Genomic DNA, 17813 nt, shown 5'->3' with positions numbered 1-17813 from the left:
TCCTCGCCGAGAGTACTGTCCCCGGGCACCGCGGTGGACGTGACCTGGTGGGGAGGGGGCGGGGAGAAGCCCGAGGTGGGCGGGGATGGGGCGGGGCGGAGCAGGCGGCCTTGATTGGGTGTTGCTTTGAGCTCGTCACGGGACTGCCCTCAGGCCGGCGCCCCGCTTGGCCCCGCCCTCGGACCAGACTCCGCCCAGGCCCAGGCCTCGCCCCTCCGCGGCCAGGGTTAACCCCCAGGGCTCAGCTGCCGACCACTCTAGAGGCCCGGGTCGGGGACGATGGGCCCGGACGCCCCTGCCCCGGTGCGCAGGAGCCCCTCTGCAGCGCTCAGGCCAGGGGCAATGGAAGTTCTTGGAGCCCACACTCGCAGGCATTGTAGGTTGCCTGTTGCTTTTCTTCTTATCTGCTTTACTGAGGTGTAACTTGAAATTCCGCCATTTAAAGCGTACAGTTCAGCGGGGTTTACCCTGAGCTGTGCAGATATCGCCACAACCTAATTTAGGGCGTTTCCTTCCCTCTCCCCAAACGCACTCCCAGTGATCCGCACTCTGACAGCGCTGCGCCGCGGGACCGGGCCGCCAGGGGGCGCCGCGACCCAGCCCTCAGCTACGCCTGCGCAGGCGCCGCGCGCGAGCCCGAGAGCGAACCCACCGAGCGCGCGCCCGCCCCGTGGAGTGCGCCTGCGCGCAGCCCGTGGCCGCGCCAGCTCCCGCCGGGGGCTCGTCGCTGGGCGGCCGGGCCATGGGGGAGGCTGAGGTGGGCGGCGGCGGCGCAGCGGGCGACAAGGGGCCGGGGGAAGCGGCCACCAGCCCTGCCGAGGAGACGGTGGTGTGGAGCCCCGAGGTGGAGGTGTGCCTCTTCCACGCCATGCTGGGCCACAAGCCCGTCGGTGAGCGGAGCGCCGCGCCGAGGCCGCGCACCCGCGTGGGGGCGGGGCGGCGGGCAACGGCCGGGGGCGCGCGCGGGGTGGACGGGGCGGGGCCTCCTGTGCCTGCACCCCCGCTGACCCTGCCCCCACTTGCGCACCCCACCCCTGCCCTCTCCTGCACCCCGCAGCCCCCGCTCCTGCGCCCAGCCACCCCGGCCCCTCTTTACTCCTTCCCCGCCGACCCCTGCCCTTTCCTCTCCCCCCTCCCCCCCACCCCTGCTCCTCTAACCCCCACCCCCTCCAACCACTGCCCCTCTCGCCCCCTTGCCCCCCACCTCTCTTCTCCACCCTACCTGCTGGCCCGCCCCTCCCCACAAGCTGACCCCTTCCTTCTGCAGGTGTGAACCGGCACTTCCACATGATCTGTATCCGAGACAAGTTCAGCCAGAACATCGGACGGCAGGTCCCATCCAAGGTCATCTGGGACCACCTGAGCACCATGTATGACATGCAGGCACTGGTGAGCAGGACCCCACCCTCCCCAGTCATCCCAGGGCCAGAGCCCCTCCCTCCCCCAGACAGAGCTGGTGGCAGGGAGCCCACTCCATGCCTCCTCCCTGGGTCCTTGCCAGGCCCTGGCCTCAGGGACCTTGATGTCTGGGATGTCCCACAGGGGACCAGTTGTTGAACAAGATAGCTCTGAGTAGTTTTACGAAAAACACAAGCCTAATGACAGTAGCTAGTTATTGCATGGAACCTACCTTAGGTGGGGGGTTGGGGGGTGGTCGGTTAAGATCTTGCCAGGAGATAACTAGGGAGCTGAAGCTCGTGGGAGGGGGCTCTTAGGCCATTGTCAGTCTTGTGGAAAGTCTCCGAGTGCTCTAGGCAGGGAGGTGACCGGGTCTGAGTCATATTAAGATGAATATGGTGGTTTCTGTGAGAACCAGGCAGGCAGGGCCCCAGGCCTCATGGAACCCCCAGCTGGCCGTGTCTGAGGGGGCAAAGGTTAACTAGGTAACCAGGACGGCAGAAGAGACAGGTGGGCATTCCCGGCAGAGGAATGGCAGGCGTCAAGGCCTTGTGGCAGCAGGCGTTGGTGCCTCAGGGGACGCAGAGGAGGCCGGGGTGTCTGGAGGATGAGTGGGAGTGGGGATGTCAGGTGACCAGCAGGGTGGGAGACCATATGCTGGGGTTAAGCAAGGCTCTGCCTGGCCTCGGGACTTGGGGCTGCCCCAGACCCCCAGCTGAGACCCGCTGCACATCTGTGAGGTGGAGAGCGAAGCCCGGGCCTTCTTGTGTCCATAAACCGCGCTGCCACTCGCTCCCTGTTGGTCTTGGGCAAGTCGTTTGCGCCTCGTCATCCTCGCATAGAAAGGGGAACTGCCAGCTGGGCCCTGGAACTGACCTCCTGGCCCACAGTCAGTACCCTGGAAACTCGAGGACAAGCCGCTAAACTAAAGCAGGCCCTGCAGAGGGGCTGTGCCCATGAGCTGGGGCCCCACTCCCCGAGAATTCCTGTGTTCAGAGGCTTGACAGGGCTCCCATACTTGTCATGTTGGGGGTCACCTGACCCCCAGGAACTTCCTGCACCCCGACTCCAGGCTGGGGGCCAGGAGCTAGACACAGAGATGAGTGTGGCAGGGCCCCTGTCCTGGGGGGCCCTGGTGCGGTAGGAGAAACAGTTGGCTCTCAGGCACAGGCACTGGCTCCAAGGTCCTGTGGCTGTGACGCCCAGCACAGGGCCCACGTGACACTGTGGGGGGCCACCCAGGGGTCTCAGCCCAGGACAGGTGGCCCTTCCCCCCTCGCTTCCTTAGACCCCAGCACCGCTATGGAGCTGATGCCCCGGTCACCTGGGGCCTTGTAAATAGGAGTCTGTGGACCACACCCCACAAGGTGACCAGGAGCCCAGGAGCCCTCGGGGTTTGCGAAGCTCCCGGATGTTGGTCACCATTTACATGCTGACCACCTGGCTTGTCAGCACAGCTCCCAAGTTGGGGACTGGAGGCCCTGTCTCCTGAGCCCCCTCCCAACCTAGAGACGCTTCCCACCAGCTCACCTTTCTCTTCGTCCGGTGGTCCGTGTTTTCGGGGTCTCTGTTCCTCTGGCATGTGTGTGACCTCCCTCCATTTTGCTTTGCTTACCTGGTTTCCACGGGGGTGGCTCTCCCTGCCTCCCTGGCTCCTTCCCCCCGGAGACGGGACCCAGGCACCATGGCCTTTCCTCACGGCTGTCGCGGGCTCTGAAGGCGCCCTCCTGGAGGGGGAGCCCACGCAGCCGGGCCAGGCCGGCATGACAGCATTGCCTGACTCTGCCCCCGGAGGCGTGCCAGCCGCTGGAGCTGCCCGGCATCACCTCAGGTGACACTAAACCCTTATTCCCATCGTGATGCTTGCCTGTGGCTCGCACTGTAGTTTTGCCTGGTCTGGGTCTCTGTGACAAGCCAGCCCCTGTACACTGCACAAGAGAAGGAAGAAAGGTATCAGCCCTGCGCCTGCCCACTGCAGTCTCCAGGACGGTCACGTGTGTTCGTTGGTCGCTCCTGAGTTGTCTCTTACACATCTTTAGTCACATTTTCTTTTAAATGTGTCTTTTAAAATCACGTTTTCTTCTTTGTTTCTTAAAAAACCCCAAAATGCCCTGTTTGCCATCAGCACGAGTCTGAGATTCTTCCATTCCCAAATCCAGAGAGGAACTTCGTCCTTCCGGAAGAAATCATTCAAGAAGTCCGAGAAGGTAAGACTCGGGTGAGAGCAGATTTGGGAACTAGGAAAGGCCGAGGGGGGTGGTGTCAGGGTGAAGGTCACGCGCCTCGGGAAGTGAGCGTCACTGGCAGGGTGATGCTGGGCCCTTTTGGAGGGGGAGGTCTGGGGGCCCCCGGGACGGGGGGAGGACTTCCTGAAGGACATAACATGCCTCCCGAGTCAGGAGGAGCCCCTGGCCTGAGCCGCTGCAGGTCGGGTGGGGCTGCGGCGCCCACCGCCCCGGGCTCTAGGTCACCGTCGGCCATCTCCCCCCAGGAAAAGTGGTCATTGAGGAGGATACGAACGAGGAAATGAAGGAAGACGTGGACCCCCATAGTGTGGCCGATGATGGTAAGTGTGGAGCTCGCCCGCCCCTCCCGGGGCCCCAGGGGCACAGCACCCCAGCCTGGCCAGGCCTCCCTGTCGCGGGCAGCCAGGGCCTGGCGTCTGGCTCAGCAGCTGAGAAGGCCGCTTCCGTCTGCTCAGGCAGAGCCTCCCACGCTGGGAGATCACGCACGGGGCCAGCACGGGGCAGGGAGCGGGGCACGGGGCAGCCTGGCCCCGGGCCTGGTCAGTGGTCATGGGGTGCAGGAGGGTGTCCGACTGAAGTGGAACGGGTGGCGGCCATCTCAGTGCAGGGCGAACCCCAAGGAGCAAAGACGGGCACGGCTGGGCCTCGCTCCCCCAAGGGGCAGGCCACATGGGCACCCCCAGTTCGGGAGGAGCCTTTTGGGGTCAATGTCATGTATGTAGGTGTAGATTTCTTAAACTGAACAGGAAGATGAAATAAAATTTTGGATATTCTGTTTTCAGCCAAATGATTTTGTCTCCCAGTTTTTTCATCTTCAGGAAGCTTGGGGAAAGCAACAGAAAAGTCCAGCAAAGACAAAGACAAGAGCAACTCAGACTTGGGGTCCAAAGAGGGGCCGGACAAGCGGAAGCGCAGCCGGGTCACCGACAAAGTCCTGACCGCCAACAGCAACCCCTCCAGCCCCAGTGCGGCCAAGCGGCGCCGGACGTAGACGCTCACAGCAGGTGGGCACCATGGTCACCAGGCAGTCGGCGGGTCAAGTGCCACTGGGCCTGCTGCCTTGCCCTCAGGTGCCAGAGGCTCCCGCGGTGCCACTCAGATCGCTTGGGCTCAGATGGCCCCTGACCACCAGAACGGGACCCATTCAGATGCTGAGACCCGAGAGGTGTGAGCCCAGGCCACGTCCACTGCGGACACTTGTGGCTTCGTGACGACGGCTGAGCTGCGCCTGTGGCTAAGCGTTGGCACGGGCCTGTGAACCAGGCTGCGTGGGCAGAGAGCGGGGCACAGCCAGCAATAACACACCGACCCCCTCTGTGCTCTGAGGAGCCGCGGTCTTCCCGTCTGTCCGTCTGTCCATCTGTCCATCTGTCTACCGCTCTCAACTGACTGCGGCCTCAGGAGAGCGTCAGGCCGTAGGCGCCGGCCCCTCCACCACCCGAGAGACTGAGAACTGGGTATTTTGCCTCATTCACTTGTACTGTAACGATGTATATAATTTGGTTGGTATTTCACTATTTAATTTTTAAGAAGCCTATTTTACTAGTGTTTTATATGAAAAAAAAATACTGCAGAAGTTAAACCTGTGTTGTATTTTTTCTGAGATGTTTTGTTTTAAGGTAACAGACTACTGAGATACTTTTTGCTCAGTTTTTATATGCCGATACAGAGAATTTGTAGCGGTTATTTTTGTATTCTCAAGTAACTCGCAAACAGACCAAATGAGCATGTGGAGGGAGGCAGGACGTGGGCTGACCCGCCGCAGCCTGGGCCCCGGGCTGACCGAGGTACACTTGTGTTTGACTGAGGGACATTAAAACACAAAAAAGCAACCTGGAGTTGTGTGATTTTGATACCAAAGTAAGTTAACTTCTCCTACAATAGGAAGTTGTATTTTTTCAATTATAGCTGCAGCTAACTTTGAGGTACTGGATCACTTGATGCAATGAATATACAACGTAGTAACAACAGGTTCCAGAGTGGCTGCTTTGTTGCATGTAAGCAACCCTTCAAATGCAAAATGTCAAGAGAGCAAACCAGCTGGAGCTGTGCCTCCTTCCCAAGAACGAACGAACTTGAAGGTGAGAACTCCGGCTGAGCTTGTCGAGAGGCACAGCAGGGCCTCCCGAGGGACGGCGAAGGCGCTCGTCCTCATCTTGACCAGCCACGAGGACGTTGAATGCCACCCGTCCCCCAGCATCAGGAGCAGGAGGTCAGAACAGGCTGAGCCCACGAGGCCAGGCCAGGAGCTCCACGGGCTGAGGTCACCTGGCGCGGGGTCGGGGGCCGGCACCTGCTTCCCCGGCAGGGCCGATGTTGTCCGGCAGTGCCTTGTGTCAGGTTGAGTGTCTTGGGTCGGGTCTGCCGACCCTGAGCAGCCCTGGCCTTCCAGCCCGACTGCCCTGTGTGGGCAGCTGGGGCAGAAGCTTGCACCCCACGGTCAGACCTGCTGCATGGGGGGCCCCCGTGGGGTAAGTCCCCAGCAGAAGATCACAGCCTCGGCCGTAACCTCCTGCCACGGGGAGGGGAATCTAGACGGAGCCCAGGTGCAGTTGGGTGTGACTGGCACTTGTAAAGCGGAAGCTGGGCAGCATCTGAGAACAAGCCTCGTGTGTGGCGGCGGGCAGCCGTGGGAAGGCTGTGCTCTGAGCGCCGCAGGCTGGGGCCACGGCCCTGTCTCCGCTGCATGCTTGTCTGTTCTCTGGGGCAGAGGGGGGGAGCCTGCCCACCCATGTGCTCTCAGAGCTGCCCGACCCTGGAGGGCACCCCAGCACCCATCAGTGCCTCCATCAGAGGCTGGAAGTCACAGCCAGGGGCTCTGAGGCCAGCTGCAAGTCAGCTAAGGAGAAGGCCAGGCCCGTGGCCGCAGCCTGCGGTGGGCCAGCCCCACCCGATGCCTGGCGGCTCTTCTATCACCTGCTCCTCGGGACACCTGCCCAGGCCATCCGGTGGCAGACGATTTGCAGAAACGCCCAGAGCTCCATACCTTTGGCTGAGTCACCACTGTCCTTTTAGAAAGTCGTCCAGGCAAGACAGTACCCAGAGAGGTAACAGGTTGGTGAGCCTTCAAGGAATTGGCACCAGCACCAAAACAGGTCTTTAGCTGTACCCACGGCCAAGATTGGCAGGTTCTGTTCAGCTCTGGGTCGTCCCCAGCTGCACAGCTTGGGGACTGTCACATCCCCCGAGGCCTCGTAGCTGACTTGTAGGGCTGGGCGAGGTCAGCATCCCCGGGGGCTGGGCTGGGCCTCAGTCTGTGTTGAACAGCCCCAAGGGTGATCCCCGGTCATTTCTGCCTCCAGGTGTTTGGCTCTTTGCCTGGTGCCCCCTTGTAAGAGCAGGCAGCCCCTGTGCTTTCTTATAACCATTATAACACAGCAAAGGGGACAGGGGGGCAGGCCCACGAGGACACTGCACTGTGGGACTCTCTACTGGAGAGAGACTTTCCCGCTGGCCTTGAAGAAGCTCACTGCCCAGTTGTGAACTTTTGGAGGGGACACAGGGATCTCGGCCCTACTGCCAAGAAAGATGGGTTCTACCGACCAGCTGAGGGGGCTTGAAAGCAGTTCAGTCCCCAGAGGAAATCTGGCGAGACCGCTGCCCCAGTCGACACCTGGAGGGCACGCTGGGGGGACACCTGGGGGACAACTTCCAGGGGGTGTCCTCCTTGCGGGGGGACATCCTCCACACATTCGTACAGGGTGGGGGACATCTGCTGTGGACAACCTCCAGGGGGGCCACCCTTCGGGGGACATCCTGCCTCAGGTCATCCTGAGGGGGCACGATGGTGGAGAGAGGTATCCTCCGGGGGGAATGTTCTGGAGGGGAAGGGACATTCTCGGGGGTGCTCTGGGGGACAGGGACCCTCTGGAAACATCCTCAGAGGAGAGGGCATCTTGGGCTACATTCTTCTGAGGAGGATATGGGGGCGGGGCTTCTTCCAGGGGATGGTTCTGGACTTCTAGGAGGTAAGCATCCTCCAAGAAAAAGATCTCCAGGGTGGGGATCTCAGGGTGTAGGGAAACATTCCCGGACAGTGGAAAAGAGACTTTTCAGGTTGGTGGGTTGGGGAGGCAAGCATCCTCCAGGGAAACATCTGTGGGGGGGACATTTTCCCAGGGGAAAGGGATATTCTGGGAGGATCCTCCAGGGGGCCTCTCCAGGGAGAAATCACCAAGGTGGGCATGGGTGGGGGGCAACCTCACGGGGGAAGGGGGCGAGCATCCTCCGGAGGAGCTTTCTCGGGGTGATGGGCCTCCTCCAGGGAGACATCCTTCAGGGGGCCTCCTGGGGCTGGGCCTCCTCCGGGCGGGGCGGACGGAGTCGGCAGCCCCGGGCCCGCCCCCGGCACGCCCCCGGCACGCCCCCGCGCTTCCTCCCTCTATCACTTTCGCTTCCGCCGGAGCGGGTCCCGCCGCCGCCGGAGTATGGAGGACCCGGACTGCGACTCGACCTGGGAGGAGGACGAGGAGGAGGACGGCGAGGGCCCGAGGGCCGGGGCCGACGAGGATGGCGAGGCCGGCGCTCCGGGGGACGTGGAGGCCGAGGCGGACGCGCGGCCCAGCGCGTTCCAGGTGCCGCCCCCGCGCGCTGGGGACCCGGCGCCCCTGGGGAGGCCGCGTTGGAAGAGGGGACAAGGCCCGGCTCCTGGAAAATCGTTCCCCCCCGACCCCGGGGCCGAGTGTGGAGGCCCCTCCCGGAGACCCGGCTTGGGGCCCGGCTCCCCATCTCCAGCGGTCGCCCAATTCCCGGCCCTGTCCTCCTCCTCCCCCATCGTGATCCCCAGGACACCCTGAGATCCGCCCGACCCCTCCCCCGCCCCCGCACCAGGGCACCTTGCAGGGAATCCAGGGCCACCGTCAGACCCGTGTCCCCAGGACCAGATCTGCGTGAGGACACCTCCTCAAGGGGGTGGCCCCGCACATCCTGGACTCCTTTCTGTCCTACCCCAGCCTCAGGCCCCGGCTCTGTCCTCTAAAGGGGCCCCAGCCCTCAGTGCTGGCCACCTCCACTGCTCCCCTCGGCCTCCTGGAGCTCCCTCCTCCACCCTGGCGCCCCTCCGGGGGCACCTCACCCTGCCCCACTGTCCAGGACTCCAGCTTCCCTCAGGCCCCAGAGCCCCCAGCCTGCCCCACCCCCACTGATCCTCGCTGGGCGCAGCACCCACCCACTCTGGCTGGGGCTGACCTCACGTCGTCTTGGAGGTGGCCTTGGAGGCTACATGTGTGTGGCGTGCCTGCGCCAGGGTGGCCGGCGGTGCCCACCGGTTACTTGTCATAACCATGGTTACTCATCATTACCAGCGGTTACTTGCTAGCACTCGCCAGGTGTCACATTCCCGGAGTGGGTGCAGCTGGGGTTCCGGCTAAGAGGGAAGGACCCAAGTGGTAGCTGTCACCATGTGTCCCCCTCACTTTGGGATGAGGGCGTCCTGGCACCCTGTCTAGGGAGTCTTGAATTCCAGCCTGTGTGGTGTTGGGGATGGATTCTTCCTGTAGCAGATGAGAGCTCTGGTTTTCAGGTTTTCCTCTGTGTCTTGGGGTGGTCAGTCAGCAAGAGGGACCCCAAGGGGCTCCTGGGCCTGGACGGAAGGCCGGCAGCCTCGGCACTTCTCTAGTGTTTCAGGGAGGTAGGCTGGGCAGTGGTCAGGGTCACAGGTCACAGGAGTCACAGGGCAGGAATCTGGCTCTTTCCCCAGGCAGATGCCCACTGAGCATGTGGCGCAGCGTAGGTGAGAGGACGCTGTCACCACCATAGCTCCCTGGGCAGACACATGGAAACTGATGGAGGGGCGGGGCCCGAGTCTGCTGAGTTTCAGTGTCATCCGCTATCCATTGGCCAAACTGGCATCTGGCTAAGAAGCGCACCATGGGAAGCATCTGGGGCCCCTCCTGGCAAGGCCACTGCCTTTAGGGACACAGCCCTTAGGTGACAACTTAGAGCACAGTGCAAGGAGGAAGTGCTGAGAAAGGCAGGGTTCCCAGGGCAAGGTCCTGGGGTGTGATCCAAGCAGGGTAGCCAGCAAACATGGGAGGAGGAAGTGAAGCTAGAGTTAGGGGGGCTCCACCCCAAGAATGCACATTGGCCTGGGGTTCCTGAGGGCTGGAGCGAGCAGCAGGGCGCCAGCCTCACTCCAGCTACTCCGACCCCCTCTGATTTTGCTGACAGCTAGCCCAGGTCCTTGCTGCCGTCACCAGGATGGGGGCTCCGTGGGGTGGGTCCTGCTTGCTGGCTGCCTTGAGGAGTGGGGAGGGTCTCCTTGGGGGGGGTCTCATCCAGTCTCCTCTCTTCCCAGCTCAAGGTGACAGGGTCCCGAAACTGGCGAGCAGCGCGGGACACACGCAGGTACCGGCACCACTACCCGGTAGGTAACTGCCTGCAGCGCCCTTGCCCCCTGCAGCCCACCCAGGACCAAATCCTCCTCCCGGAGAAGGCCAGCTGGACAATGTCCCATGTCCTGCCGGACACCCCAGCTGGGCCTGCTGCTCCTTCCCCTAATCATGGGGTGAGAGCACGGCGCCCTAACTCCCATCTCAGTGCCCTTACCTTTAAAACACGTGACGGCGCCAGCTGGCAGCTCATCCACAGGAGGCCCGGCACCGCTAGCCCATCTCACAGCCTCCTTTCCCTCAGCCCCGGCTCTCTGCACCCAAGAGTCTCAGGCAATCCCTGGGCTGTCTTTGGGGTGCAGATGAAGGGGACCTCCCAGCCCTGCCCCACGTTGGTGAGGGGAAGGTCGTTGCTGGTGGTCAGAGGTGGCTGCTGTCCCCCAAGTGTGGAGGCTCGTCCTCACCTTCAGGGTGGAGGGCCCAGGCTTGGCACTCGGGGTCTTCACCAGCCTCCAGGATGTCTGGGGGTTCACGGGCCAAGAGCAGACACCCGCCCCCTCCCCCCCATCCCAGGAACGCTTTAGTGTGAGGGGCCCTTGGAGGCAGCCTGTTTTGGCGATGTCCTGACTGGCACCTGTCTCTTGCTCCTCAGGATCTGGCGGAAGGAGATGGCGATGGTGACCAGCCCAACCTGCGTTTCTACAAAAACGAGATTCGGTTCCTGCCCGACGGTGTGTACCTGCTCGGCTGCTGGCAGCTCCGGCCTCGGGGGGCTCCCTTCTCCCCTCTGCCTGTCTGGTCTGCTGGGACCTGCTTTGGACACGTGGCTTTCAGATAGCCCCATGGGGCCCCCTGGAAGCTGCGGAGGGGCTGCCAGGTCCCCAACCCTTGGCCTGGATCCACTGGCCAACACACTTCGAAGGGCCAGGCAAGGAGTGCTGGTGGCTTTGCAGGCCGCACCGTCTGTCCGACCACCCGACTCTCCCTCTATAGTGGGAAAGCAGCATGTGTAAACACAGGAAATAACAGTCTTCACGTTTTTAAATGGTTGGGGAGGATTTAAGATATAATAACATTTTGTGACATGTGAAAATCATATGAGATTCAGATTTCACTGTCCATAGGGAGGCTTCCTTGGAACCCACCCACGCTTTCGCACTTACGCGTTGTCTGTGGCTGCTTTCCTGCCACAGCACAGGCCGGTGGCCGCACAGCCTCAGCTGTTACCCTCCTGGCCCTTTGCAGAAACGGGCTGCCCTGCGGGAGGCCAGGCTGCAGGGTGGGGCTTGGCTGCAGGTTCTCTTTGAGGGCAGAATTCTGGCCGCAGCCTGTGCTTTGTGGGGTGTGGCGAGGCCCCCCTGCTGCAAAGACAGGTGCGGGTCTGGGAGCGCTTGTCCGTCCCGGATGGGGCCTGCCCACTCAGGTCTGCCCTCCATCAGCAATAAGGGTCCGCTTTCCAGGTGGCAGAGTGGCAGTTGGCCAAAGTGGGGTTAAAATCACACGAGATGTGCACAGCCTGAAGCTGCCCGGCCCCGAGGTCCTCACGAAAGGAGCAGAGGGCAGTGGGGGAAGGGGCTTTCGGGAGCCCTGGCTGACTTGTCCCCGTGGGGCTCCCAGGCTGTTTCATTGAGGACATTCTTCAGAACTGGAAGGAAGAGTACGACCTCCTGGAGGACAATCACTCCTACATCCAGTGGTGAGTGGGCGGGGCGGGGCTCCAGAGGAGAGGCTTGAGGCCCCCCCACCCAGGCTGGAGCCTGGCTCCGCCTCTCCCAGGCACAGCGCTTACTGAGCAGGTGCACTGACTGCCCTCAGCGCCCAGTGCCCGGCACTGAGGGCGGGGCCAGCTAAGGGGAGACCCGGTCCTGCAGTCTGGGTTCTTCTGGGTTCTCCAGCTGTAAACAGCCTCTGCCACTGGGAACTGACACCGGTCTTGGGGGACAGGAAGAGCAGCACACCAGCTGGCTGGAGGCCCCATGAGCCTGTCCCGAGCCTGTCCGCAGAGCCCCTCTGCCGCGGGGGCGGGTTCTAACGGTGCCTTGAGGTGCCCCCGGATGCTGCCCCACAAACGCAGTGTCCTTTAAGGACAGCTTGCAGGGGGCCAACCCGGGGCACAGGGTTTCCCGGGGAATAATCCCACAGCATTAATGATGGGAGGAACAGAAGAATGTGCAAATGAACAGGAATGGAGGGCTTCCCGGGGGGCGGCTGGCAGGTGCCCTTGCTGCTGAGTGGGCGGGCTGGGACTTCTGCAGGTGGGTCTGTCCTGGGCCCTCATCCTGGGCACTCTCCCTGGAGCTCTCCCACCCTTGCCCCTTGGTTTTACTGACTGGTGAGAACCTGTGCCACGTGTGGTCCAGCCAGCCCCCGGAGGCAAGCGGAGACCCGCCCCGGGCTACCCAGCCAACACGTGCCAAGCGGCTGGTGGCCCGCGTCTGCCACTGACGGGGCCTGTGCCATCTCTTCCTTCACAGGCTGTTTCCCCTGCGGGAGCCAGGAGTAAACTGTCACGCCAAGCCCCTCACGCTCCAAGAGGTCGAGGTGAGCTCTAAAGGCCAGGGGAGGGGCCTGGCTGGCCACAGGGGTTCACGTGCCCCTTCAGGAGCTGCTGGGGGTACAGGAGCTAGAGGAGCCCCTCCCCCCCAGCTGTGTAATTCTCTTCCCTCCCAAGTGGTCCTCGCCTCTGCCCCCAGTGCTCCTTGCAGGCTTCCAGAGAAATCCAACGGTGAGGATTGCTCACATCCAGGGGTCCAGGGCAGGGGCCACGAGCAGGGTCAGAGTGACCGGGCTCTGCCTTGGTCAGCCCTGGTTTGGGCTGGATTGGGGATGCCCTGGATGGTCGGGAGGGGGCTCCAGGAGCCAAGGAGCCCGCGAGAGAGGCCAAGCAGGTGCACCGAGGAGACAGGGTGGGTGCTTGCTGCCCCGTGTCCAGCCCTGGAGTCCCTTAGGTCCCATTTCAGGTCAGGGAGTTCCTCTTGGGGCTACAGCAGCGCCTCAGGCCTCAGAGAGACCTTGCGGCAGCTCAGAGTGAAGAGAGCATCCCTGGGCTTCTGCAGCCTGGCACTTCACCCTAAGGGTCTGAGCCGAAGCCCCGGGATGAATCGGGGACCGAGGGCGGCGTGCAGCCCCACAACTGCATTGGCACCACCCTGAGCTCCCTGCTGCTCTCGGGGGGCGTTTTCCAGGCGTTTAAAAGCTCCACGGAGGTCAGGAAGCGGTTGGTCCAGGCCTACGAGCTCATGCTGGGCTTCTTCGGCATCCAGCTCAAGGACCGAGACACGGGCCGGGTGTGCCGAGCGCAGAACTACCAGAAGCGCTTCCAGAACCTCAACTGGTGAGGATGCCTCTCACCCCGGGCCCAGCAGCTCGGGGGTCCGCACGGCCGGTCTCAGGTTGGGGAGGAGCCCCTCTGGGGAGGACGCCTGCGGGGCCGGTGCCTGAGGCTCTGGGCACCCTCCTTGCTTGCAGAGCGGGGGTGGACCCCACCTGACAGGAGTGTGAGAACTAAAGAAAGCCACGCGAGTCCACAAGCTTCTTGGCTGTGCCCTCCTGCCCACGTGGGCATGGGTCAGGTTGTCAGGGGGGCTCCATCACCTTCACAGCGTCCCTGAGCCTTGCACCCGCTGGGAGTGGCAAGCACACTCCCCTCTCCTGCCTTGGGAAACGCTGGGCTTGGGGGAGGCACAGAGCATGACTCTGCTGATGGTACAACCACCCTTGCCCATGGGTAACTGAGGCCCCCGCCTCTGGAGGGTCCCCACCTGGTCCTCTTCCAGCTGAGGTGGGAGTGGGTGTTCCATGGGACCAAGGGGACAGTCACCCTTCTAGAGGATGCATCACAATCCCTCACCTACATGATCCAGGCTCACAGGCCGTCTTCTCAGGGACTGGGGCCCTGCAGGGGGAGCAGGTGGGGACAGGGACTGGCCTGTGGGCCGGAGTGTCTGCTGGTGGACATCAGGCTCTGGGGGTGGGGGTGGGGGAAGGGTGGGCTTTGGCTGAGCACCGCCCAGCCCCGTGTAGCCCTGCCAGCGCCCGTTGTCCCCTCCAGGCACAGCCACAACAACCTCCGCATCACCCGCATCCTCAAGTCTCTGGGGGAGCTGGGCCTGGAGCACTACCAGGCCCCCCTGGCCCGCTTCTTCCTGGAGGAGACGCTGGTGCGCCGGCAGCTACCGGGCGTCCGGCAGAGCGCCCTGGATTACTTTGTGTTCACTGTGCGGTGCCGGCACCAGCGCCGTGAGCTGCTCTACTTTGCCTGGGAGCACTTCCGGCCCCGCTACAGGTTCGTCTGGGGGCCCCACGACAAGCTGCAGAAGTTCAGGCCGTGCTCTCCTCCCTGCTCGCCCCGGCCAGCCCGCCCAAGGCAGGCCAACGGGGAGGAGAGCCCTGGGGACCCCCTCCTTGAGGCCGGAGCCCAGGGGCAGACCTGCGGGCCAGGGAGGGATGAGGAGGGGGACCCGGTGGCCAAGGGTCCCCAGCCTCCCGGCACAGAGCCCCAGGAAGCTGGAGCCTTGGAGAAGGACCAGGGGGATGAGGCCGGCGAAGAGCAGGGGCCAGAGTCTCCAAACCCCAAGGAGAGCAAGAAGAGGAAGTTGGAGGCGAACCTGCGGGAACGGGCCCCAGAGGAGCCGGCCCCACGGGAGCCGGGCCCGGGCGCCTCGGAGGTGGAGAAGATCGCCCTGAACTTGGAGGGCTGTGCCCTCAGCCAGGGCAGCCTTGGGGCGGAGACCCAGGAAGTGGGCAGCCAAGCCCCGGAAGAGGCCGAGCAGCCCTGCCCCCAGCCCCTGGACACCAAGGTGGCTGATGAGGTGAGGAAGCGAAGGAAGACGGACCAGGGTGCCAGGGATGGCACTGGGGTGGCAGCAGATGATGGCACCGTGACGCTGGCCACCACCCAGCCCCCTGCCCCTTCAGGGTGCCCAGTGGCTGAAGAGGGTGAACATGGGGTCAAAGCAGAAGCGGATGGCCAGGCAGGGCCGGAGCAGGGTGCCCCCAGGAGCCCAGCCACTGCAGGACCCGAGGTGGAGGAGAGAGCAGAGCCCACGGAGGCAGGACCCTCTGTCCAGCCCAGAGAGCCGTAGGCAAGGGGAGGCCCGGGGCCCTGCCCCGCCCTGTCGCAGGCCTGGGAGCCAGGTCGCCAGCTGTTCTCCGCGCCCAGCTCTGCGGGCCTCTCCCCGCTGGTCCCTGCAGCCACTACTGCAGCTGCTGGAAGGGCAGGTCCCGCCCTGGGGGAGGCCGAGGCTTCAGCGTCCTTCTCACCTCGACCTCACTTCCCGCCTCTCGGCCTCCGCGCCGCTGCCCGGCCCCCTTTGTAACCTGGCTCCTCATGGGCTGAGGGGTGGGAGCGGGGCTCATTGTCTTAGTCTGGTGCAGAGGCCTTTTCTGAATAAACTCATTTGACTTTGAGTGTTTGGGTGTGGACGGTGGCCCTGTGGGTGGCCGGGGCAGGGGAGGGGCTGGTTTCATGAGTGATGCTGGCTGGACACCCTCTGGGTGCACGTGGCCTGGCTGTGGCACCACTTTGCCCGTGGGCGTGCCTGGGGTGCAGCAGTCGTGCAGGCCTCCTGGGCACCCTGACCCCACAGCCCCCCAGAGCCGCTGGGGCCGGGCGGCTGCTCGCTCGGCAGGTCCCTTTGTCACCAGTGTTCAGTGCGCCCTGATGTGGGGTCCGTGATGAGCCTCGGGGAGCAGGCTCACTGGTGTGCTCTGTGCCTCTGTCCCCTTTGTCCCCTCCCTGGTGGCCACAGCCACCCCTCACCCCATCGGTCCTCCACACAGGGACCCCCTGGGCCCTCGGACCCGGCGTGGGAACGGAGCGCCTCCCTCCCTCGGCAGCCCCCACCCCGCAGGGCATGCAGCCCTGCAGCCTGGCTTTGTCCCCTGTGCCGGGACTGCTCCCTTCCTTGGTACATCAACACCAAGGATGCGGGGACTCAGGAGTGATGGAGGTCACAGCTGGCGGGGGAGGAGGAGGGAGCTAGGGGCCGGGACCTGGGTCCCCTGTTCACGCTCTCTCCACAGCTCCTGTCCTGTGGGGAGGGTGGGTGTGGGACACAGTGTCATCAGGTCCTCGTCCAGACCGTCATGGGGCTCGGGTTCAGATGGAGAGGCTTGGAGCGTGAGGTGAGAAGTGGACCCCATTGGAGCAACCCCTGGGGGCCAGATGTCTGTGCCCAGCAGCGGGGCCTGGGGACGGGAGGGCAGGCAGCTCGGGCCCGCCTGACCCGCAAGCTTCGGGGAGAGTGATGGCCCCAAACAGGTGGGCAGCGACACCGGACGGACAGGTGGATGTGAGGCCAGCCTTGTGGCCTCTCCCCTGGCCACTGTGGCTCTCTGGGTTCGAGGCAGGGGCTGCTCTCCATGGGGAGGGTATTTCCAGGGAGCAGGTGGGAGGGTCTGCACAGAGCTGGGAGTGGGTTTGTCAGGCAGGGGGAGTGGGATTCCAGGCATGAGGTCGCTCCCTTGACTTCGCAGCCAGGCTTCCTCTGAGTCTGGCCCAGCAGGAGCCCTCTGGCGCTGCGTCCAGCAGGCGAGCGCAGGAAGGAAAGGGCTCCGGGCGGGAGGTGCCTTGGAGGTAGGGGTGGGGTGAAGCCGCTTGCCCTACACCCAGCCCCGCACTGCATCTCTGAGGATGTCCTAAGATGACTCTGACTTGGCTGGAAGGCTGGAACTTCGGAGATTCTCTTGGCCCTTCCTGATAGAATCCACCCTCCCTTTGGAGGGTGTGGCCAAGCCTGACGAGCAGCCCACAGCTGAAGCGAACAGGGAAGGGAGGTTTTTAACTGTTTCGGTTTGCCTCACCACATGCTCCCTCCTGGGCTAATTCCCGGCATCCCAGAAGTTCTGAGCTCTCACCTGCAGAAATGAAGCTCATCCTAAAGCAGCATTTCCCAGGGAATTCTAAAGACTCAGACACCTGAGGTGGGGCCGGGATTCTGAGCATTCAGCGGGCTCTGTAGGTGACCTGGATGTTTGAGTGTCCCCTGGGGGGGGGGGTGTCATTGAGTCCTCCTGGCCCCAGGGGCTGCCTTTTACCCTGCTGTCCCCATGTGCTCCTGGGGTGAAGAAGAGCGTGCCCAAATCTGGCAACTCCTGAGCTGCCCAGGCTTGTGAGAAACGGGAACAGCCCACACCAGCCTCAGGGCTCCTGTTCGTCTCGCTTTTGCTCGGGCCTCAGGATCACGGTGGGCCTGCCTTCCTCTCTGCAGGGCCCCCACTTGGCTCTTGGGGGGCGGTGCCGGGTGAGAGTCCGGCCTTTGCCAGTGCTGGTTCACGTGGATGGACCACTCAGTACAGTTAAAGTTTGGGGAGAGGGCCCTGGGGGCGGCGTTCCAGCCTAGCAGGCATGGCCCTAGAGTCTATTCTGCCCACGGCAGGGCCCCGGAGTGGGAACCGGGGCCGTGGTGGGCCCTGTCTGACCCCTGGCACAGGCGTGTTCACCCTCTCGGGGGGTCTTCCTGGGCCTTGGGCAGCCTGGGTCCCTCTCAGGACCCTGGGGAGGAGTATGGGACTCACCCGCCCCGCTGACAGGACTAGGACGGCCCCTTCTCCAAAGGAGCCCTTCAACGTGGGATTCTCCCTCTCCACACCCTGGTCGAGGACCAAGGGGAGAAAAGAGCCTCTTTCTTGCTTGCTAAAAGGTGTATGTGTGTAACTCACCAGTCCCAGGATAATTTTAACTCAGAGGCTGGCCAAAAAAATGCCACTGGGTTTCTTTTTTTCCCCTGACTGGCTCGGCAGGGAGGCGCGGGGCAGCGCAGAAGCCCCCGCCCACCCAGGTGGGCCCAGCTGAATGGGGGGCTTGTGTGAGGGCCAGTGGGGCGGGAACTGGCATCCA

The 17813-nt window shown here is 63.4% G+C and overlaps 2 protein-coding genes across 3 annotated transcripts; both read left to right on the top strand.

Moving 5' to 3' along the window:
• Window positions 1-692: 692 nt before the first annotated feature.
• MRGBP (MRG domain binding protein) lies at window positions 693-5476 on the top strand. Its single transcript, XM_060079348.1, has 5 exons — window positions 693-890; window positions 1268-1389; window positions 3524-3605; window positions 3890-3964; window positions 4448-5476. Exons 1-5 carry the CDS (start codon window positions 743-745, stop codon window positions 4633-4635), a joined length of 615 nt encoding a protein of 204 aa, XP_059935331.1. The 5' UTR covers window positions 693-742; the 3' UTR covers window positions 4636-5476.
• Window positions 5477-8021: 2545 nt separating this feature from the next.
• Window positions 8022-15382, top strand: OGFR (opioid growth factor receptor). 2 transcript variants are annotated; one of them, XM_060079337.1, is made up of 8 exons: window positions 8022-8218; window positions 9940-10008; window positions 10626-10704; window positions 11591-11669; window positions 12448-12514; window positions 12645-12698; window positions 13159-13307; window positions 14025-15382. In XM_060079337.1, exons 1-8 carry the CDS (start codon window positions 8072-8074, stop codon window positions 15055-15057), a joined length of 1677 nt encoding a protein of 558 aa, XP_059935320.1. In that variant the 5' UTR covers window positions 8022-8071; the 3' UTR covers window positions 15058-15382. The 2 variants fall into 2 exon arrangements, with proteins under 2 accessions (XP_059935320.1, XP_059935321.1); XM_060079338.1 differs by lacking the exon at window positions 12645-12698.
• Window positions 15383-17813: the final 2431 nt, after the last annotated feature.

This window comes from Mesoplodon densirostris, chromosome 16 (assembly GCF_025265405.1).
Source record: "Mesoplodon densirostris isolate mMesDen1 chromosome 16, mMesDen1 primary haplotype, whole genome shotgun sequence".
Lineage (NCBI taxonomy): Eukaryota > Metazoa > Chordata > Mammalia > Artiodactyla > Ziphiidae > Mesoplodon > Mesoplodon densirostris.
The sequence above is the reverse complement of the archived record's forward strand: the minus strand, read 5'-3'. Positions and strand labels throughout refer to the sequence as shown.